Raw genomic sequence first — 24593 nt, 5'->3', positions numbered from 1 at the left:
CTGAGGTTTAGAGTCAGATTAGATTTTGTATTAATGTGGTGCTTCCATTTTGATGCTGCTGGACACAGTCAAGTAGGGATTGCTGTTAAGGCAATTTATATGTGTTGCATTTGTAGGAATGTTTTTCTCATTAAGTACAAAAATTAGTAGAGATAAAGGAAAATGGTGAAGTAATGAAATATTCTTTAGGTCTTTAGACTCAAGTATAAGTTCATTAATGTCGCATTTGGTAAGACACAAAAGGGAAATTACTGTGTTTTTAATATGTTAGCTTATTTTCCTAAATATTTACATAGATAATTTATAACAGAAATTAGTAGGTGAAATAATATAAAAATAAACTTTCAGAGCCTCACTCAGGAGTATAATTAATGTGTAAACTATAAAAATAGAGTCGATTAAACTATCCTTTGGAAACTTTTCCATTATCCTTAGTACTTCATTAACACTAATATTTATATAGATAATCTTTCTTCTTCTTCAGCCCAATGAATGGCATGACTAAATTGCAATACATCATTATCCTGTGATAACTTTATTGTGAATAATAAACTCCATTGATTTAAAGACTACTATTAATAAGATAGTGTGTTCACTTACAAGATTTTGCTTTTCTTTGTTGCTTAGATGTAGTATGTGGTATTGTCAAAATGAACCAAGGATTTTAATTTTGTCTAAACGTAATGGTCTAATAATTGTAATACCATAATATTTTCATATAATATTTTAAAATGAAAATAATAACTTTCTTTTTAATACTTTAAAATACCAGAACTTTTAATGTAACATGTTAATAAACTGATAAAGGTTAAACTAGATTTAAACTTTAAATTTAAATCCAAATATAAAGATTTTTCCTTAATGTGCTCATTTTATTTTATACACAGCTTATTTTATTTGTGTTTTATTTCAACTTTATTGATGTACCATGGACTTATAAATTTGTGAGATATTTAAAGTGCACACTGTGGTGATTTGATTTACGTATATATTGTGAAAAGATTCCCCCCCCCCCCCATCTAGTTAAGACACCCATCACCTCAGGTATTTATATTTTGGTGTGTAAAAACACTTAACTTCTACTCTCTTAGTAAATTTCACTTGTACAATATAGTGTTAAAACCATAGTCACAATGTTTTATATTAGATCTTCAGAACTTTTCCATCTCAGAGCCCCTGGCAACCACTTTTCCACTCTCTGTTTCTATAAGTTTGAATTTTTTTCTCACACGTATATGTGATACTGTGCGGTATTTGTCTTTGTCTGGTTTATTTCACTGAGCTTAATGTCCTCAGGGTCTATCCCCATTGTCCCAAATGGCAGGATTTTCTTTATTCTCAAGGCTGAATAATATTCCGTGTGTGTGTGTGTGTGTGTGTGTGTGTGTGTGTGTGTGTGTATCTCACATCTTTATCCACTCATCTGTCACTAAACACTTAAGTTGTTTTCGTATCTTGGCTATTGTGAATAGTGCTATAATGAACATGGAGTACAGATATCTCTTTGATACCCCATTTCATATCCTTCCGATATATACTTAGAACTGGGATCACTGGATCATAGGATAATTCTATTTTTAATATTTGGGGAAACTCCATACAGTTTTCTATAGTGACTGTCACCAATTTACATTCCCTTGAGCAAGTACACCAGGGTTCTCTTTTCTCCACATCTTTGTCAACACTTGTTATCTCTTGTTTTTTTGATGATAGCTATTCTGACAGATGTGTGGTATTATCTCATTTTGGTTTTGATTTGCATTTCCCAGATGATTCATGATGTTGAGCACCCTTTCAAGTACCTTTTGGCCATTTGTATACCTTTTTGGAAAAATGTCTATTTAGTTTCTCTGCATATTTTTAAATCAGATTGTTTATTTGCTGCTAAGTTGTATGAGTTCTATATATATGAGTTTTTATGTTTTTATATTAACCCCTTATCAGGAATGTGATTTGTAAATAGTCTTTCCTATTCTATAGGTTGACTTTCATTTTGATGGTATCTCATGAATCCTTTAATCTATTTTCACTCTTTTTCATTCTTTTTTCTCATTGCTCCTCTCAGGTGACTTTTACTGCCCTGTTTTCAAGTTAACCCATCTTTTCTCTACTTCTCTGGTCTGATAGTAAACCCTTCTATGAATTTTGCCGTTCATATATTTTATTCTTTAGTTGTCTGATTTCTCTTTGATACTTTGTTATATATTCTGTTTGTTGAAATTTTCACTTTGTTCATGTATTGTTCTCCTAACTTCATTGAACATCATTATTTTGAACTTTTTAAATAAATAACTTTCCTCCATTTCATTAAGGTCCTTTTCTGAAATTTTATCTAGTTCTCTTTTTTGGAACACATTTCTCTGTTTCTTCAATTTTTTTGACTCTGTGTGTTGGTTTCTAAGCATTAGATAAAACAATCACGTCTTCTAGTCTTGATGCAACGGTTTCACGTAGGATTTAAACATTATGATTCGGGGTGCCTGGGTGGCTTAGTCGGTTAAGCGTCCAACTTCAGCTCAGTTCACGATCTCATGGTTTGTGGATTCGAGCCCCCCACCCCCACCCAGTGCTCTCTGGTGACAGCTCAGAGCATGGAGCCTGCTTCAGATTCTGTGTCTTCCTATCTCTCTGCCCCTCCCCCAGTCGCACTTTGTCTCTGTTTCTCTAAAATAAATAAACATTAAAGAAATGTAAACATTATGATTCAGCCTGGCCTGTGCTCTTGGTTGTCTCTCAAATCTTAACGATTGTTCGAGCTGCCTTCTTTGTTCTTGATGGCTCCCAGGAGTTGAAGGTATGCCAAAACGTGTTTTGATGTGGGTTTTGTTTTGTTTTGTTTTATTTTGTTTTTTTCTCATGGACCCATTATGTAGGAGTCATCAGCTAGTTTCTGGATTTTTTTCAGAGGGAATTGCTCCACGTGTAGCTGTAGATTCGGTGTGTCCATGGGACGAGGTGAGTTCAGGAGCCTCTTCTGTTGTCATCTTGGACTGGAACATTAAAAGTGACTACCTAGTAGTATATTTACCACATAATTAAAACATACATAGGGATTTGAAAAGACTGGTATATTTCACTTGTAATCCTAAGGTTATTAAGGTAATACTTTCTCTTAATGACTTGCTACCTTTATCGTTGGATGTCTCTTTTCTTATAAATATTCCCTACATACTTTAAAGGATTTTTGAAAGTTAGATTTCTCTGTAAGACCCCCTCACTAACATCTCTGCTTATTTGTTGTGAAATTACTGTAATTTCTGGCAATCCTTTTTAAAGCTTCTGTGTTCTCTTTGGTAACTACCGGTCTCTCTACCCTGCCGTGCTGTTCACTCGAGCAAAACCCTTGTATTTTCAAGGCATCTAACTAGGGAAGCATTTTGTTAATGTTTTGAGATAGAATAGAAGCAGGGAGGCAAAAGGATTTTGTGTTGATAAAAATTTGTCCAAAGTTGAAAAACATTGGTAATATATAAACATCACTTATCAAGGACCATTTAAATACAAGCATTTCAGTTAAAAATTCATGTTCCTTCTTGAGTTTACCAGGTCTTCTATTGCATTCTGTAATTTAGATTTGAGCTGGGGTGTTTTATTTTTATAGAAGTATTTTTGTTTATTTTATCTGCATTTACTACATAAAATATCAAAGTGAAGCTATAGAAATGCTAAAATGTCCGCATTTAAATTATTACAAATCATATAAAGAAAACTTCTTATGTCCCCACTAGCATGTAACTACTATAAAATAAGCAAAAAAAAAGTTATACTTTCTGAGTCTTTTTATTTTCTATCATTCTATTTTATCACAAATTTTAATATTTCTATGCTACTTTATTGTATACATGAAAAACTAGCAGCAACCACAACAATGTCAAAGCAATTTCAAAGCAACAGGAATTCTTGAAAATTTACTATGTGCTTAAAGTGGTTTCTTTATATATAAAATTTCATTTCCCACAGTATTGTCACGGCCGTACATTACTTTCATTTTACCAAAGATACTGAGGCTTATAACATGTATTTGTATAGTGTTTTAAGTATTAGAATTCAGTGGTATAAGATGTATTTTACACAATTAAAGAAATGTTGTGTTGTGCTACTTTATTAAATTAGCATCAGCCTTATATTTTATTTATTTATTTATTTTTTTTTTTTTTTTTTTAATTTTTTTTTTTTCAACGTTAATTTATTTTTGGGACAGAGAGAGACAGAGCATGAACGGGGGAGGGGCAGAGAGAGGGATACACAGAATCGGAAACAGGCTCCAGGCTCTGAGCCATCAGCCTAGAGCCTGACGCGGGGCTCGAACTCCCGGACCGCGAGATCATGACCTGGCTGAAGTCGGACGCTTAACCGACTGCGCCACCCAGGCGCCCCATATTTTATTTATTTTTGAGAGACAGAGAGAGACAGAGCACTAGTGGGGGGAGGGGCAGGGAGAGAAGGAGACACAGAATCCCAAACAGGCCCCAGGCTCCAAGCTGTCAGCACAGAGCCCGACACGGGGCTCGAACTCATGAACCGCGAGATCATGACCTGATCCAAAGTCGGACGCTCAACCGACTGAGCCACCCAAGCGCCCCATGTTGTGCTACTTTATTAAGATGGATATAATTATAATTTTCTTTCACTGATCCTTTTCTACAGGGTTTTAGGTGTATTCAGTCACCAAAAGTTAAATGGTAGTAGGGATGCAACTACTTAACTCTTAAGACATTTCCATCTATAGAATGAAACTATAACCAAATCTTTAAAAATAGTCACTTATACCAATGAATAGATTTCAGAGTTCCACAACTACTCTTTTAGCTATACCTTTACAAGGTGTAATAATCCCATGTGTAGATTCTAAACATATGCTATGCCATATATGATATAGTGCTGAAATTGTTTTTCATGGGCTATGTTTACATTCTGTTTTTTTTAAGCTTAAAAACAAATAAGTAAAACCAAATGCCCTGAGCACTCTACTATACCCTACTACAGTGTACTCTTCTGAGTGTAGCATTATAATAAGTTTTGATGTATGGAGTGATCTTGAACATATGCCTATATGGTAAGGAAATGTCTTAAATCATCTTTTGGGATCTCAGACTGACATGTCTCAAAATTGATAAAGACACACCAACCACATTAGAAATTCAGTATCTGTGTGTGTGTTTATGAAAAGTTTAACAAGTAGTAAATTACAGCTCTGAGGGATTCAATCATGAAAAGTGAAAGCAAGTCTTTTAAGAAACTGTTATTACTTTTAACAGATAAATTCCGTGACCAGCTATTTTAAAATCCTCATTTTGTAATATCCAAAATATCCTTAGCACACTAAAAGATAGACCAAACCGATTGAATGAAGAATGGGTAATAACTTCTTCATTTGTTGCCCTTTATTTGTATCTATGTAATGTCTTATTATATAATCACTCCTGGTGAATTCTTTAAGACTACTGTCTAAGTAAGAACTCAACTGTTGGTAAGCAGCCTTAGTTGAGACCAAGTCCTATACTAGATGATGTTCTGTACTCACACAGCTATATTCAATGTGTATCATAAATTAATCTCTATTCGCAGGGGTAGCAATGGACCAAGATGCTGGTGACAGAAAAGCTCCATAAGTAAGGCCAGAGAAGGCTAGTATCTTATTTAACTCTGACCCATTGACAACAGCAGGAAAGTTAGATGCATACAGTTGATTTGCTTAGTTTTTGTTTTTTGTTTTTTTTTTTGTTTTTCTTTTTATTTTGAGGCTCAATCTTCAGAACACTTATCCTGGTAAAAAAAAAAAAAAAGTAGAAAGAGGGAGGCAAGTAGAAGGGAAAGAGAGGGAGAAAAGAGGGTAAAAACAAGGAAGGAAGGGAGGAAGAAGAGGAGAGAGGAAATTCATTTGGAATTACCTTATAACCAGGAAATGATGTTTTACCAAAATATATCCCTACCTGGATAAATGGCAGAAGCGTTCCATAATCCCGTGTTACTTGGTTGTTGAATGTTTGTACTGTGTTGACGTTGACTCCAGGGATTGTTTTTGAAGAGTAAAGTGGGGAGGGAACAGGATCTGTAAGAAAGCTGTCTTTTAAAATTTAGAGATTTTTGAAAGAGTTGAAAACGGGCCTTCAATCACTGAATAGAAATAATTTTAATCTAAAGAAATAATTGTGTCTTGATTTAAGAAGAATTCTGCTTTCTTTTAGTACTTTTAAAATATCCTTGACATTTGTAATAAAAATATTTCTGGTGCTGTATATATACGCTTGCTAATTTTTAGCTGATTATAAAGAAAATATAAACTTAAAACATCAACAGTTCATTTATATCACACTCAATTTTCACACAATAATCATTCTCCATCTTTTTATCCATGTAGCTAGTTACAGAAAAATCTGTTCTATGAAATAAAGTTTACTAAGTTGTTCATCAGTCAAGAATTTTATTTTGCCACACGAAAAATGTCATGTTAATAATGCACAATGTTAGTTGATGAGTTAAGGCTAAAAAATGAATAGTAATTCATAAATTATGATTGTATTTTCATCTTATCAGTTGCAATCATTTGTATGTTTAAATTGTGTCTTCTCAATTTATGATAGCTATTACTGTCTTTTACATGAAATGCTCCTCAATTTCATAAGTGAATTATACACTCTGGTGTTTCTTATACTGAGAACATCTTTATACAATATGTTTACAAAGTGTCTGCCCAAAAGTGGACAAAGATACCTGTATTATATCATGGTGATATCATTGAATTCCAAAAATTATTTTTTAATATCAGGGGATTTATTGTAGATCCTACAAAAATCTCAGAATGTCCTATATCATATCATCTATTATTGAATTCAGAATAATATCCTTTTGTTATTGGTGTCCAGTCCCAATATTCATGTTGTAGATAGCTTCTGGGCACCAGAGCTCACGTCATGTGCACCTTATGACTCACTATAACTGTTGTTCCTTTAAAATGTTACTAACAATTTGCTATTTTTTCAATACAGGTAATGGATTAGGAATTAGAATTGTGGGTGGTAAAGAAATCCCTGGACACAATGGAGAAATTGGAGCCTATATTGCCAAAATTCTTCCTGGAGGAAGTGCAGAACAGACAGGAAAACTTATGGAAGGTAAGAATAAGGATTTCATTGTTGATTAAAATGAACATACTTATATTAAACATATTTTAATTTAATATGCAGATCTTCTCTTTATTTACCACGTAGGTAACCCTCTCTCCTTATGGTTAATTATGAAATTTTGGTGTTGTAATATAAAAGAAAATGTGTTCACAACTATATTCACTTTATTTTCAATTGCATTGTCCTTTTGGCAGTTGGGTTTGCTCTGTGAATATCTTACTTAAGAAACACAAATTAGTCAATATCGCTTACTGACTTGGGCAATATTATTAAAACCACTTTGGTTATTGAGATTATTTTTTTTATAAATACTAAGAAAATTATATTGAAATCATAACTGTAAAAATACCACATGATTCAGTACACCCTAAAGTTGGGTCAGCAAACTGTGAACATCCCCCAGGCCAACTCTATCTGCTGTTTGTTTCTATAAAACAGTGTTGGAACACAACCAGGATCATGAGTTTACATGTTGGATATGGGCATTTTCCCACTACAAACAGTACTGCATTCATGACAAGATGAAATGGTCTACAAAAACTAAAATTTATACTCTATGGCTCTTAACAGAAAAAAATTTACCAACTCCTGTGCTAGGTTACTGTCTACTTTTGGGTACTATACACCTTATCACATCAAAAACATTTAAAAAAAAGAACTTTATAGATGTATCTAAAGATCCATAAAACATGTATTTTATCAGTTTCTTTCACATGTCATAAAATGTTTGGTTCTCAAAACACAAAGTGATTATTTTCACTTGTTTTTTCGTTGATTGGGTTGTTTCCAAACTCTAACATATGGTTTATAAGCTTTCAGTTATATTGTTTATAATGGATATTTTTTTTATCATAAAACAGCCTCAGCCTATCATTTTATTTCATTCTAAATAAAATACTTATTTGAAAAGTGTTTTTTTCTTATTTCATAGTTTTATAAAATGTTGTTTGTTATTTAAAATTCTCATTATGCTAAAATGATTCACTATTATTTTCTTCAATGTATTGGAACCTCCCAAAAATGTCCATGGATATTTTGGTAGACTATTAGAATAAACACAAACTTGAGGTATTATTTACTCATCACAGTATTCTTACTGGAGCCAGTTGGTACCAAATCTCTAAGATACGCTCTTCCTAACTTCACATTTAGTGATATCACATTGATGGCTTGAACTGGTCTTGGTGGGAGGATTTACAAAGTGGAAACAGATCAATGTGATAAATTGGGCCTGTTTGTTTTGTTTATCTGCTTGTTGGTTTTCAGAATGCCAGATTACCAGGTCATCACCTAATATGTCACTGAAAGCATATTTTTAAAAATATTCCAATGTGCTGCATAAAACAGAGAAAGGTAGGAGAATTAGCCAAAAAGCTAAAAGAAAGTAAAAACTGTGTCAATCAAGATATAATAATTATGAGCAAACTACTGAGTCTGTACAAAGTTTCTATGACTATAATCTTATCATGCCTGATGCTACTCTTTGATGTTGCAGTCTACTTAAGCTATAGAAATTGAGACCATTTTTTTAAATTGACACCATTTTTAACGATGGAAGTGATATGCCACTTTTATACAGCACACTCCAGAAGGAAAGGTGTATGCTGTTTTTATTCTAAAATAAAAATTGCAGCAACTGTTTGTTTTATAGTTATGCAAAGATGCCTGAATACAGATAAATTTTCATACTTTTGTCTGTAATTACACCATGGAAATTGACAAATACTACAAATCAGGGTGGTTTGAAAGATGTTTTAAATGAAGTGTTTTGTGATGAAATGATACTTTTTGTACTTGGTAGTCTATGTGGCCATTTTTAAGTTCATACACTTAAATTAAAAAAAAATACGGGGCGCCTGGGTGGCGCAGTCGGTTAAGCGTCCGACTTCAGCCACGTCACGATCTCGCGGTCTGTGAGTTCGAGCCCCGCGTCAAGCTCTGGGCTGATGGCTGGGAGCCTGGAGCCTGTTTCCGATTCTGTGTCTCCCTCTCTCTCTGCCCCTCCCCCGTTCATGCTCTGTCTCTCTCTGTCCCAAAAATAAATAAACGTTGAAAAAAAAAATTAAAAAAAAAAATAGATATAATACAGACTAAGTCAAGAGAGAAAATTGAAGTGAACCTAATGTCCAAATATGTCCTTTCATGTCCAAAGATGAACTGACTAGAAGGTCATCAGTCCAAATGGGAATACACAAGGACAATATTGTTTGACCAATATATTTTCTGGATATATATCTATATGTATTTATATTTACATAATTTTTGTTTTGTCTGTAACTATGTGTTTTATTCATACATGGCATTCTTAGAACCCTCATCTTCAATCTCTAATAGATTATCATACAGTTTCAGAGCAGTATGTTGGTTAAGACACAACTCTGATTTTTATGTCTGATGTGAGATGTAACTACAGTAATACCAAGTGTAGATCACTGAAGTCTTGTGGATTTTTTAATATTTAAAATTTTTTATGACATCATAAAATTTTATTTATTGAAGGCAATAACAACAGTTAATTCTCCCTAGTTTGAAATTCTTTTCTTTTCTAAGGAAAAAAATGTATACGAATAGATAGATAAAATATGTATTTGTATGCATTTAATTGTACTTCTCCATCTGTAGAACGAATTCCAGGTAGACTTAGGAATTGATTTGATGTCTTCCTGGTGTATCTTTCTGCATTTCTGAATACAAAACTATATACCCTGAGCCTTTATGATTTAAAATTGCCTCACGCTTGATTTAAAACATACGTGAATGACAGTTGGTTGACCATAGAATTCTTAGACTGCATTTTTTTCCCACTCCACACAATGGCGCTATTGTTAAAAAAGAGGTTGACCCTACGGTTTTTCCTAAGTTTGGTTATTTGTCTTACGGTAGGCTTTTCAGTCTCATCAGGGTCTTACATACTTATACTCTTGCAGCACTCAGAGGCATGGATTCTGACTGTGTTGACTTTTGGAAGAGCAAGAGTATTTTCAGGTTTCCTCTAGCTTTTTATCGTCAGGATTTGTGCATTTAAAACACACTACCAATCATGTAGGTTTTCTGATGCTGTTCAGAAAGTACTGACTTATGTAACTAACATTAAATGGAGGGGAGAAGGCCTCACTACTGCCTGAGTCCACTGAGCTGGTTATTTGTTAAAAGGAGATTTTTATTCAGAGTTTTTTGAAAAATCTTTCTGAACTAGTTGTCTATCTTGTTACATAATGTAGGAAAGAGTTGTGTTTCAGAATGCTGATACTTGGCAGTAATTACTATCGCCCAATCATTAGGCTATTCTCAAAAAATTCATTTTTCTACACTCATAATATAGGCTTGTGCCATCCTCTGCAGTTAAAAAAAGCAGTTAGAGAACGTTGCATTAGTCAAAATTTCCTGAGCCAATCTTTTAGTTTTAGAAAAATCTGTAGTGATTTTCTGAAAGAACTTGCACGGTCAGATATTTAAGGGATCCTAATCTTCCAAAACCATACAATTTATTTTTCGGCAACATTAGTAAGCATTCTTAAACAGATATTGGACAAAGAATGATCTTTGGCTACCTATTATTCTTCATTTTAATGCTTAAAGTCAGTTTTCCGTTAAAAAAAAAAGACAAAACATCTGGGGAATTAAACTACAAATCTGATTTTCTGAACTGCTATTTGTCGCTATTTGCTTTAGGATTAAAATTTTAAACAATTTTAGATCAACACTGTTGGGGCTCTGTATTGATCATCAATATTGGGACTTTAAGTGGTGTATAATTTTGTCTATCATTTTCTCCTTTGATGTTGTTATTTCTCTTTGGACTAATTTGAGCATCTAAAAACACACTTGAATATATGGAGTTTGTGTATTTAAAACTTGCCACTTCCATTTTAAATGTTTATTTTTAAAGGAACGATTATAAACCTTATTTATAGTACAGTATCAATACTAGGTTCAATATAATCAGCATCTTAACTAGTGGCCTCAAAAAACTAGATGCGTCCTCTGTGATAAATTTTCTTTTCTCTATATTACCTAGTGAAACCTGCTCAGTGTGATTACAGTTTTAGGAAGTTTTGAATTTGTGACATGCTTTAAAAATAAAACTTTCTCTAAAAATAATTCTTTATAGGGGTGCCTGGATGGCTCATTTGGTTAGGCATCCAACCTCAGCTCACTTCATGATCTCACAGTTTGTGAGTTGGAGCCCTGCATCTCTCAGCCCAGAGCCTGCTTCAGATTCTGTGTCTCCCTCTCGCTCTCTGCCCCTCCCCGCCCTTCTCTCTCACGCTCTCAAAAATAAACATTAAAAAAAAAATTAAATGAATAACTCTTTACATATTGTTTTCAGATCAAAGTTCCAAGCATCTCCAAATCTGGGGAGTCTGTAATACAATTATCCATATCTCACGACAAGCAAAGATTTTGTTTTGTTTTGTTTTGTTTTGTTTTGTTCTTTTAATCTGATACAGACCTGGGTCAGTTTCTGTGTCCCATCCATTTGTGCACATATCAGTTGTGCATGGATCTAAAATCATGACCCTTAACACTGAGGGTTTTTTCTTCATATTTGGTGCCCAGTACAGTGTCAAATAAAACAAGATTTCAAATAATATATATAGAAATTAGTGTTAAAGAATTAATTTTTGATTACAGGTGTTATACAGTAATTAAGAAGTTTCTCTTCATAGGATTTTGTGAAGCAAACAATATTATGTAAAGAACCATGTACATTGAAGACAGCATCCATATTTGGTAATATAACTTTTGATTACCTTTTCAGGAAAAAAAAATGACAAAATAAAAACCATTTCCTCTGGGCAACGTCCTTACAACTTTGAGCTTAACTACTCATAAATTAACATAAATTTACTCTAGGTGTTTTTTTGCGGTTTTGTTTGTTTTAGTTTTTCTTTGGTTTGAATTTAAATTAAGATCTCTGGAGTGGGGTATCCTGTGGTTACTGATATAGAAGAAAAACCCTAATCTCTGGAAAATGCAGCACCATTCTTCTGTGCTGTGACACAGTGTGAGGAAAAAATTTTCCTCTGCCAGTTCTACTCTAGCCCCAAATCATCATTTGCTTCATGGTTGAAAGAGGGAGAAGGGCACACAACAAACGAGTTTTAAATTCGAAGTTAAAATATAGCAAGTGTTCTGTTGAACTGTTTGCTGCCTGACACATCTGTGTCTGATTTATTTGCACTTAAATGGTGAGGGTGTTTTGCTCTCAACCTTGTGAATTTGACTAAAACGACTCACTGGTTGACTGTCTCCATTACATAGTAACCACAAGAAGTCAGGGTTTGATGGGTACTGATTCATTAAAAGTGGACCTGAGTTTTCTCAGCCTGAGCCTCCTCCCCCATCAGGAAAATTACCTAACAGAGACACCGCTTTATTCACGTTTTCACCTCCTCCGTCTGTTGAGACACCCAGTTCATCATCCCACACCTTCTCTTTTACCTTCCCTTCTGGGGATGGAGCTGGGGGGAGTTTAGAAGCATTTTATGGCCTGATGTATGCAACTTAACACTTATCTGGCTCTGACTTGTCATTTTGGTTGCAAATATCAGAGTGTACTACAAAACTGTAGAGAATAATATGACAAACAGCCCTGTACCCACCATACTTTTTTACATCACTATTTTGCCACATTTGTTTCATATTTTTCCGGGGAAGGGAGACATATAAATCAATTAAAGCCTCCTGTAGTCACCTCCCTTCTCCCGACTTCACCTAATCTGAGGTTACTCTTTCACTTGCTATTCTCCCCAGTTTTATGTATGTATTCATAAACCAAAGAAGAATTTGTTTGCTTGTTTATGAAATTTTATGTAAATGACATCTTAATGTATTTTTGCAGCCTCTCTGAGTCACATCCAGTTTATACAATTTATCCGAAGTGATACATGTGGCTCTATTTCGTTTATTGTAACTACAGGGCAGAATTCGAGTATTGTACATTTCAATGGCACTTTAAATTTAAACATTCCCTGGTTATTTAAGTTATTTGTGAGGGTTTGTTTTTTTGTTTTTTTTTCAGTATTTCAAACAATGCTATAATTTAATTTGTTAAAGTAGTCTCCTTATGCACATGTACAGGAGTTTCTTGGACAAGTTAAATTTCAGGCTATAATGACTATTGTGTTCAATAATGTAGGAGGAATGCTGTATGGTTTTTTCAACAATAGTAGATTTTTCCAAATCGCTGTCCAAAGTGTTATATTGTTTTTACACTTGTCCGTAGTCAGTTACTACTTTTGTTACTCTACATCTTTGGTCCTCTTCCTCTACATTTTCTTTTTCAAATGTAATGTGGGATGATATCCATTGCTTTTGTTTACCTTCCCTCCAGGAATGTGGAATACGATAATATTTTATTAATTTTGTTGGATCTTGGGTTTTTCTCATCTGTGATTTGCCTGTTCTTTTGTTTATTCTTTAATTGTATTAGTTAGTGTATTTCAAATTGAATTTTAGGGAAACTGTATATATTCTGGATATAATCCTCTGTCAAGTAAGTAGGCTATAGATATCTTCTTCTCCCAGTATGTGGTATGCTTTTTAGTGTGTCCGTTCGTTTTTACAGAGGTTGAAATTTTAATATGGTCAAGTTTATCATTTTGTTTCTCTTAAGTTTTCTAAGTGTTCTGTATTGTTTTGGAAATTGTCGTTGTCCAGAAGTTTTCAGAATATTGCTCTATATTTTCTTCTAAAAATTGTAAAATCTTACTTTTCATATAATGTCCTTACAGAAATAGAATTTAATCTGTCTGTGGTCTGAGTAGAAACTTTAAGTTTTTTCTTCTTCAGCATGGATAATCAGTTGTTACTGATCAGTTGTTATTGATCAGTTGTTACTCCCACTGATCTCTAATGCTCCACTTGTCAGAAATAGATTTTTTTACACATATATGGGTCTTTTATGACCTCTCTGTTCTAGTCTACTGGTCTATTGTCTATCCCAACATAAGTGTCACATTTTGTTTTAATTATGACTTCTTTGTTTTAGTCCTGACACATGGCAGGTGAACATACCATATTGCTACTCTTCAAATACTCTTGGGACAATTCTTGACCTTTGATCTTGCATATATTTTCCAGATTCTGCTTGTCAATTTTCAGGAAAAATCTCTGTTGAAATTTGATAGTGATTGTATTGAAGGAATAGATTGATTTAGAAAAAAAATGTATCTTTTTATATTGAGTCATGTCTCTTTGAGTCGTAAATGCATTCACAATACCGGACCCTTGTTCTGCCTAGAGATTTAATCATTGTACTCTGAATCAATACAATAAAGTAAGTTAGGACAGTAAAAAAAAAAAAAAAAAAAGAAAAAAAATAAACACATAATTGTTAAACATTAAAACTTTTGTATCATTTTACTCAACTTAAAATAGTATTATATACTCAGAAAAGGCAGTGTAAAAAGTATAAATAAAACAAAATTTTGTTTAGGAAATATAATGGGCCAAATGTAATCCTTTATGTGCATATCATTGCTTCTGAGGTTCATTTAATCATTGAACTTCTTAAACTCACTTCTTTTTTTCTTGGTATTCTATATCATAATTGTGAAATAAATTACTGGCATGATACTTTTAAAATTTCAACAATTTCCATAAGAGAACAAGAAATCCATAAGAAGTAAACATCTTTTAGCCAAAGAACCAAACACGGTCATTTGGTTTTAAAGATAACTTGTATCTATATTATTATTATTATTATTATTATTATTGATAATTAAATCAAATTTGTTTGGAAGATTTTTGGAAAGCTGTTTGGAGCCAAGATAAGAATATAATGTTAAGACCCTAATGTAGCTTCATAAAACTCTTAATGAATAGCAGGGTCCTAGAATAGGAGAGTAAAAGTTTAAAACCAATAATATCCGCTGTTTGCTTTTAAATTGAGCAAGGGTTGTATGAAAAGTTAGCTTCTCCCAGGCCATAGCACCTGTAAAGAATGAGTTCAATTTTGTTCATCCGTGTCATTCTGTGAGAAGTATGCCTCTGGCATAAATTCTAATTCATGGAAATTCTTGGTTTCTAGTTGTTTCAATTGTAGGTGACATTGATCCAGCTAGCTAGCTCTTTGTAGAGATGAATTGACAGGGTTTCTGGCAAGAAAATGCTGTTGGATTAATGGTTGACAATCAGTGATTGGAGTGAAGGTGAGGCTAGCTGTTTCTGGAATGGTGGTTTTGTTAGCAGTTGGCCTCTGGAAATCCCTGTTATGAAGAAGTCTATGGTAGAAGATATATTCCAGTAGTATTGTTAGAAGACACACTCCTGTGTAACTTAAGGGAGAATGTTCCTAGGCAAGAAAGTCTTTATTTCTGCTTATGCTTTTTTGGCATATGTTACAGATGGCATGGCAGTGATCAAGGTTGGAGATCAAGAAACACACCACACAGATGAGTCAGCTTCCTTGTTCTTGTTCCAGGGGGATACCAGGTACGGATTGGTCATTAGCATGAGATTTCTCAAAATTCCTTAAGCTGGTGTGCCAGGTACACGTGACACAAGATCACATGTTAATACAAAGATTTTCTAACAAATATTTAGGAATCTATCTTATGGAAAGAAAAATATAAGGTACCTGGGCTGGTAGGTTGTAATATATTATTTTCAGGGTTCAGTGACATCATACTTACCTTGTCAGATATTAAAGATTAGCTATGTTGCCAGGACAAAGAAATATATTTCTCTTTTTTATCCATTTATTTTGAAATTAATCAGAGGAAATTATGTTTGAGTCATAATATTTCTGGTAGAAATATCAAGAAAACTAAATGATTGCCCTGTCTTGTACATTTTTTGCTAAGTGTAACTAATAATCCATATTCTAATTTGATTACTTTTATTAACAAAGGTAGCATACCTTGAAATATTTATATAAGCTCAAGTGACACTGCTTCTTGATGAACAATTGTTTCTATTCTTAAATTTCGGATTAGTCTGGTCAATATGCCATAACAGGCTACATTTAGTGGGTGTGTGAATTGGAGCGTTTTTTTTTTGGAAGCAAGGATATTGAACCATCTTTAATATTCATGCCAGACCTTCAGTCAGCCAGTGCTTTAGCACATCCCATATATTCAGAGAGTGTTTTTACAGTCAGACAGATCAGTATTTAAGTTTAGCTGTTGTACGTGTTGTCTGGATATGTTGTTTAACTTTTAGTTTCTTGATGTTCTCAGTAGGGAAACTGAGATAATAATAGTCAGACTTAGGAACAATGTACCAGAAATACAGTGTTTTTCATGAGTGGTGAATATAATCATGTTTACTTTCACTTTGGAGATCTTTGATGGTAAGAAAAATATTTGCAATATTAACCTTGAATTCTGTGTCCCCCATATGTGGACATACTTAAATAATTGACCATAGTCAGTTCTGATCTCGGAGCTGCAGGGATGCAGAATATTTCTAATTAACAGAGCATCAAACTTAGGTCACAAAACTCTGACCCAAGCCATCTTCATCACTTTAGTCCAGTTACTCATGTTCTCTAAGTTTCCTTTTATCTCGTCTGTACAATTGAGAGATTGCAAGACCTGTCTCACAGAGTTAACAGTGAGTGACAGTTACTTATGTTTATTTTTTATATGCTTTGTTAATCTTACAAAGTTCAGTCTTCCTATAAGGGACTATCGAACTGTTAGAGCCCTCTACGATAATGGAAAGTTATTTTAGTTTTAGTTATCAGGCTTGAATAAATTTCAAAAACAAAAAACCTTAATGCCTGAAGTAAGTAAGCCATTTTTCATTTAAATGTATTATCTCCTGGGGTGCCTGGGTGACCAGTCTGTCTTGATTTCACATCAGGTCATGATCATCCTGGTTCATGAGTTCAAGCCCCACATCAGGCTCTGTGCTGCCAGTGCAGAGCCTGGTTGGGATTCTCATTCTCTCTTTCTCTCTCTCCCTCTCTCTCTCTCTGTCCCTCTGAATAAATAAATAAACTTAAAAAACAAAATACCCATACTACCTCCTAACTGTAAAACCATTGGCTAATCTTTTAAAAGTTTTCTCATTTTTTCTTCTTATCAACAATATGTTAATCAGTAAACCTCACATCTGATTAAAATTTATGGGCGCACATACAATGAATATCTGTTCATGTAACTTTCATAGTCTATTAGTTGCTGAAAACACATCTTGTTAGTGACCAGAACTGTGGTGTCCGATGTCTTGCTTTCAGTGTCTGGACTAATCTTTCTCATCAACTCCTTTTGTGTGGGACTTTTGACAAATCACAAAATCTTACCGGATCTTGAGCATTAAATGTATGGGATCCTCCATTAGACCTTTCTATAATGCATACTTCAGAGACACTTTACTTGTTGAAGAGATGTGGGGGAGAGGATGAACCTTGGGATGAAACATAGTTCAATTTTAGGTTTGGGAGGTGGAGGTGAAGCAGTACATGAGCCATGATAAGCTGAGCATGTTAGATAAAATGAAAATTCAAACACTAGAATTATGGGCTAAAGAAAAAAATTAAAGGGAAATTAGAAAATGTTTTGAACAAAATGCAAATGAAAAAGCAATGTACCAAAATTTATGGGCTGCAACTAAAGTAGAGCTTAGAGGCATGTTGATAGTATTAAGTATTTATATTTGGAAAAAAGGATCCACAGGCACGAGAAACAGAAGAGAAAATTAAGCTAAAATAACTGAAAGCAAGGAACTATTAAAGCTAAAAGCAAAAACCAAACAGAAAACAATAACTGATTATGACAGAAAGCAGACAGGTAGTTTCCTGGAGCTGAGGTTGAGTAGAAGAGAAAAGTGGGAAAGAGTCAGTGGGAACTCAAGGCACAAAGAAAGTATTCTCTATCTTGATTCTGGTTGTGGTTTATACAGTTGTATATATTTGCTATCATTTCACTGTACATATAAAATAGGCTGTTTTTATTACATGTATGCTGTATCTTGGTAAAGCTGATCTTAAAAAAATTCTTAGATATTTTTGGAAATGGGACAATGAGTATTTGAAAATGAAGCAGTTGTAATATATAAAATAATGTGATTGCTTTTTAAAATAAGGAGTCCTTATCTATTAGAAATACATATTGACATATTTGTGTATGAAATAATAGAACTGCTGAGATTTGTTTCATAAGAATGTTAGTAGTTCGGAAGTATTTGGGGATAGAGATGAAACATAATTTCCGTGAGTTGATAACTGTTTAAAGTAACTTATGAGTAAATAACATTTTCTATTTAAAAAAAAAAGACTGTGAGGGTGATTACGTGGGATGAGAAAAGAAATGAGATCAGAATGAATAAATTATGGCACTTTAACGAAAGGACCATCTCAGGGCTCCTCACTCACTTGTATGAGCCCCCGCCAAAGCTCCAGGAAGTTCTAAGGAATGTGTAATGTTTGCTGCCTTTGTCACCTTTTCAGCATTTGTCATTTGTTGTGGTTTCTTTTGTCCTTTTCATAAAAATTCATTTGTGCCAAATTTTGTATTCATAATCTTATATTTTTCCTTAAAATTGCATAAGCTTCGGGCCGTGCAAAGCCTAAATTCATCCCTGCATGCGCTGTTTCTGAACGGGAAGAACATTGAGGTGCATACTGCAGAATTGTGAAGACTCTGTTAGGGTGTACTCTTAATATACTTAAAATTTAGATGGAGGTAATAAACAGGGAGTTCAGAGAGAAGAGGATGTGAAGGAGTGGTGGTGATATTCTTAGGAATGCCAGCAATAATGAAGGATTCAAATGGGTTGCCACATGTATTCAGTGACTACTCTCTATGGGTTTATCCTAGAATGATGCAAAGTGATACGATGCTCCTCTGCTTTCAAAGTGCCTACCATCTAGAGAGGCAGTGGATGGAAGGTACTCACTGTGAAGGTAGCGTTTGATCAGGGTGTCAATGAATAAAAATGTAAAATAAATCCAAAGAACTAGGAGAAAATACCTTTAAGGAAAAACAATATATTTCTTTAATGGCTTTTTTTGGGGGGGGAGGGAGGAACTGTATGTTTTATTTTCATTTTAATAAGAGAAAGCTAGAAATTCAGAATACGGTAGTTGATTCTGCAGTCATTAGAACCAGTAAAATACTAAGTGGAGCTTACAGATATGGCTCTTCCCATCCCAAAGAACCCCAGGTAACCTTGCGGTAATTTCTAAGGGCAGATTATAAGCTCTCCAGGGCAAGGAACTGTTTAGGAACTAAAACAGATCTTTACAGTCTTTCATTTATTCCATTTGTTAATTTTTAAAATAGTTCAACATAGTTAGGGTATTCTACTGTGTTCCCAATAGAGTAATGAGTGCCGAAGCAGAAAGAACCTTCTGTGGGATTGCAGGCTTTTGTGTCAGCACAAATTCAGATGAAAGCCTTTTCATATGTAGAGTTAAGTTCCACTGAGCACTGGAAGAAAATAAGATTTCTCTTATTTTCTCTTAGGCTACTTTTGTTTTCTTTTACTTTCTACTCTTTCCCGGATTCTACTCACTGTCATTATGGCCCTTGAGTCTGCTGAGATCAATGATTGATCCAATTATTTGTATAATTTTTTTTTTTTTTTTTTTTTTTTTTTTTTAGTACATGCTGCGTAGAGCAATCTCTGATGACCCTGTGGGGACATTAATGAGGAAAGCATGAACTGTACATTTTAGTAGCTGAGATAGAAAAGAGCAAAGTTTTTTGTTTTTTTTTTAAGTACTCTATATTGAATGGTAATATGTGCTGAGGAAAGAAATATAATAAGGAGCATAGATCCAGCTTGTCAGACAATCGGGTTGCAAACTTAGTGGGAATGATCACGAATGACCTTACCAAGCAGGCCGAAACTGAGTGAAGTCCCCAAGGAGAGGAAAGAGTGAGCCAGAAGTTACTGACATTACAGGAGACAAATGAAAAGGGCAAAGGCCCAGAGCAAGACCATACCTGGTGTGTGCCAGGAACAGTAAGATTGCAAGGAGGCCAGTGTAGCTGCAGCTAGTGGGCATGTGAGGGCGGACGGTGGACGTTTTGGTCAAAGTAGTCAAGGAGATAGAATCTTGTGGGCCACTGTAAGGACTTCAGCTTTTTTTTTTTATGTTTTTTAATTTATTTTGAGAGAGAGAGAGAGAGTACAAGAGCATGCAAGCAGGGGAAGAGAGAGAGAGAGAGAGAGAGAGCGAGAGAGCGAGAGAGAATCCCAAGCAGGCTCCATGCTGTCAACACAGAGCCCAACATGGGGTTCACAAACCAACACGGGGCTCACAACACGGGGATATCACAAACCATGAGATCATAACCTGAGGTGAAACCAAGAGTCAGATGCTTAACTGACTGAGCTACCGAAGTGCCCCTAGGACTTCAGCTTCTCCTTGTGCGGGATGAGAAGCCACTAGGCTGACACACAAGCTGAATGACATTTTTATTCACATCATTTATTGTTTTTTCCTCAAATTTTTATTTAAATTCTAGTTAATTGACATATAGTGTAATACTGTTTGCAGGAATAGAATTTAGTGATTCATTACTTACATATAACACCCAATGCTCAACTCGAGTGCCCTCCTTAATACCCTAAATGACATTTAAATAGGAACACTCTGAGTGCCGTAACTAGAATTATGTGAAGGGGTGAAGGTCGGAAAGAAAAGGAGTTTAGTTAGGAAACTGAAGAAATAATCCAGGTATGAGATGCGGCTGTTAGAACAAGGTGGGAATGGGGACATAATGATAAATTATTATATTACACTGTGCATATATCTGTATACACACACACACAATACAACATGTGTGTTAAATTTCAGCTCAGTGAAAATGACCTCAATATGTTCATTAACGTGAACCTCATATGTTCATTCAGATTTAGTTAGCCAGAAGTCACTCCACCATATTTTTAAAACGTAAATCCCTACATAACAGTCCTACAGAGTAAAACATGAAAGAGACTGACTCTAGCCTGCCAAAGTGGGAGGGCCACAGGGGAAGGAAGGCATAGACCCGCTCCAAATTTTATTATTGAAGCCTTTCCTCTTATGTCTTACATTATCAAACGCTTTGAGTCCAAGTTCACTGTGACCTACCAGGCCTGTGGTAACATACCCCAACCTATGGGAACTCATGCTGGTCCATCCTTAACTCACATCTCTCAGCTCCCCACCCACCAGCCCCACTGGAGTTCTCTAATCCTGGAGCCAGAGTTTTGTCTACTTTCCGTGATGGTCCTGCTCCTCCCTGGGAGACACCACGTCAGAAATCATAAGTGATTGACATTGGTGACCCAGAATCTCTTCCCCTCTGTGACACACACTAAACATCTGTCAACTTGATGTGATTAGTTTTATCATAATTAAATACATTTACTTCTATTGATTTTACACTTTTAGGGTTTCATTATTAGGTTCTATGTATCTTAAATAGCAAAGAATCATGTGGGATGCAGGTATTCCTGAACTTAGAAGACGAATCAGGAGACCTGGCTTTTGAAACTGTCACTAAATACGATTTCTAAAGCTGAGGTTTCACATTTGTAAAAGTAAGGATAGTTACATTTACCCTACCTGTTTTACTGGAATGCTGTGAAGATAAAATGAGAAGAGGTGGGCAAAATAACTGTTAAAAAAAAAAGTCTCATATTGATGCTATTAACACAAGTGAAATGGATCTAATTTTATTTCTTTTAAGCAAAAGGACTTCTTAGGGGCACCTGGATGGCTTAGTCGGTTAAGTGTCTGACTCTTGATTTCAGCTCAGGTCATGATCTCATGGTTCATGAGATCAAGCCCCGTGTCTGCTCTGTGTAGACACTGTGGAGCCTGCTTGGGATTCTCTCTCTCTCCCTCTCTCCCTGCCCCTCCCCTGCTTGTGCTGTCTCTCTCTCTCAAAATAAGTAAACTTTAAAAAAAAAACGACTTATTATAATTATCTGGTGTATGTATGAATGTCCTTTGTAATTCATATATGATAGATTGCCATTAGTTTTTTATGGTTGTAATCATGTTTGTGTATGAAAGAGGGGAACTAATTTCTCTACATGAATGTTAGCTGGGGAGAAAATAGTTGAGTTTTGTTTTACATCAGTTGGCAAATACTGCTGTTAAGCTGTTGTCTTCTTAGGCAATTCTCATTTTTCAGTGGAAAAATCAATTATTGTAATATGTTATATAAAATTATATATCTATTGAGATTTCATTTTACATATTAAAAGTAATTGAGAACTTTTGGAATGAAATTTTATCATCCAATGACATCTGTTATTTATCGAACACCCATCAAGCCAATGTAAATTATTTGCTAATTTTTCTTTGAGACATAAAAATTAGGATATTGGCACTTCTTATGAAGTAACACCTAATTCATTGTATTTCTTTAAGATTCTCTCAGGATGGATGATAAGATGGTTATTGATTCTTTTTTGTTTGAAATGGCTTCTTTATTTCTATCCTTTGGCTTCTCAAATGATGAAAGAATTTATACATTAAAATTACACCATTTTAATTTTGATTATACCATTCATAATAATGATATAGTATCTTTGGCTCAAAAATAAGCAAAATACAAAAACTTAGTTAACTTTTTTGTGCACAGCAGTTGACCATGTTGCAATATTTCAAGCGATGAGTAATTAGGTTATAATAAAAACTCCCTACTTCTTTGTCAAAAGAAATACTTTTTTCTTATACTATAGAATAAGTATATTTGCATTTACTTTTGTTTTTAAATTTTGATTGAGAGATTTCTTTTTAGAATTTTCCTTTCCAGAGATATTTTTTTTTATCTGATTTGAAGTTGCAATTCACTGATCACTGCAGTGATCACTGCACTGTTCTGTGCATTCTGTCAAATAATAATTTGAAATGGAATTTATTTTGTCCTTATATATATATATATATATGTATTCTCAGTGAAGATGAGGAGGAGGAGGATGATATTGTCACTGGTCCAGATAGTTCCTGTATTTATTAGGAAACACTTAACAAGAATAAAGTGATGATATTTTAGGTTAAAATGCATAAGTAGTGGGATACCTTTAAATAACATTCAGAAAAAGAAAGTACAGAATATATGAATATTAAAAAAGGTTAAGAACATAATTAAAGTTAATATCCTTAATAGTTCACTAGAGACACTTCAAGTAACAATTAAGGCAAGCACTTCTCTGGGGTGCGTGGGTGGCTCAGACAGTTAAGCATCTGACTTCAGCTCAGGTCATCATCTTATGGTTTGTGAGCCCGAGCCCCATGTTGGGCTCTGTGCTGACAGCTCAGAGCCTGGAGCCTGCTTCAGATTCTGGGTCTCCTCCTCTCTCTGCCCCTCCCTCACTTGTGCTCTGTCTCTTGAAAATAAATAAATGTTAATTTTTTTTTAAAAGGCAAGTATTTCTCATGCACAACTGCATCATTTAGCCTAACTTCCTATGGCCATTCAATTAACTGTGTATCTATATAATCATGAGTGCATTTTGGATTAGTCTGTTACTGTTAAGTGGTCATGGTATTTTTCAGGTTTGATGGTATTAATCTGTAATACCACTGAATTAGAAAGTTACTAGAAAACATCCACCCTGGGTGTTTTAACAGAATGAATTGGGAAATTAAGAAAAGTTTATAATATTATGAATTTCAATCTACTTTAAATGAGATGATGACATCACATACCTTTCTTTCATCGGATAGCTCCACATGTTACATGATTTTCTTGGGATCATTCAAATTTACTAATCTACCCATCCCCTTTTCCTACCTTGTTCAGCCACATTCTGTTTTAGTCAGTTTCAAATAATACATCTACTTCTAAACACCATAAATTGTAGCCGTGGAGTAACTGGCATCTGTACCAATCCTTCCAATACATTTTGGACTGCAATACTAGATTATTTTAATGATGGTTAGAGTGATTTGAAACAGAATCCTGTGATGATAACCTTCTTCACATTAGACCACAAATCATGGTTAATTATATTCCTCTTTACCTTAACTCTATTTAAAAGGCATGAATTTGCAAAGCCATACTGGAGTGCGAGAAGCACATTACTTTTTCCTGTAAATCAAATGTGATCAGTTCCAGTCTTCCCTTATTATTATCATTATTTGATATTTCCTGCCTCACAAGCCCTGGAGAAATCCCGATGAGGATGTTATATATTCAGAACACTGGGGGATTGGCCCCCTGTACATTGATCCGCATCACGGAGAGAGCAGTTATCTGACCCAGCACACTTCGTTGACAGTGAGTGGCTCCTTTAACTGTTACAAAGTCTTCCTGAGAGTAGTTCTCCTAGGTTGAGCCACTGAATTCAAGGTCGACTTTGCTAAGGGTACTACACAAAATTTTTTCTTTGAGGTAATGCCATCTTCCCTGAAAAATTTGAGCAAGCATAGTACCTTTACAAACTCCAACCACAATTGTTGGGGAAATCTCCTGTTTAGAACTGACTTTCTATCCCCGTGTCTTTACCCATCCAACATTCTTTTTTTTTTTTTTACCATTTTTTTAAAAAATGTGATTATTAATC

The 24593-nt window shown here is 34.5% G+C and overlaps 1 protein-coding gene across 2 annotated transcripts in view; it reads left to right on the top strand.

The window, feature by feature from the left end:
• PCLO (piccolo presynaptic cytomatrix protein) overlaps window positions 1–24593 on the top strand; it is a 423639-nt gene that overhangs the window by 297432 nt on the left and 101614 nt on the right. For both annotated transcript variants that reach the window (XM_047849897.1, XM_047849896.1), the window contains exon 10: window positions 6990–7115. In XM_047849897.1, coding sequence (XP_047705853.1) covers window positions 6990–7115 — 126 coding nt within the window. The remainder of the gene's footprint in view (window positions 1–6989; window positions 7116–24593) is intronic.

Source organism: Prionailurus viverrinus, chromosome A2 (genome assembly GCF_022837055.1).
Source record: "Prionailurus viverrinus isolate Anna chromosome A2, UM_Priviv_1.0, whole genome shotgun sequence".
NCBI lineage: Eukaryota > Metazoa > Chordata > Mammalia > Carnivora > Felidae > Prionailurus > Prionailurus viverrinus.
This window is presented reverse-complemented; position numbering and strand designations above follow the sequence as displayed.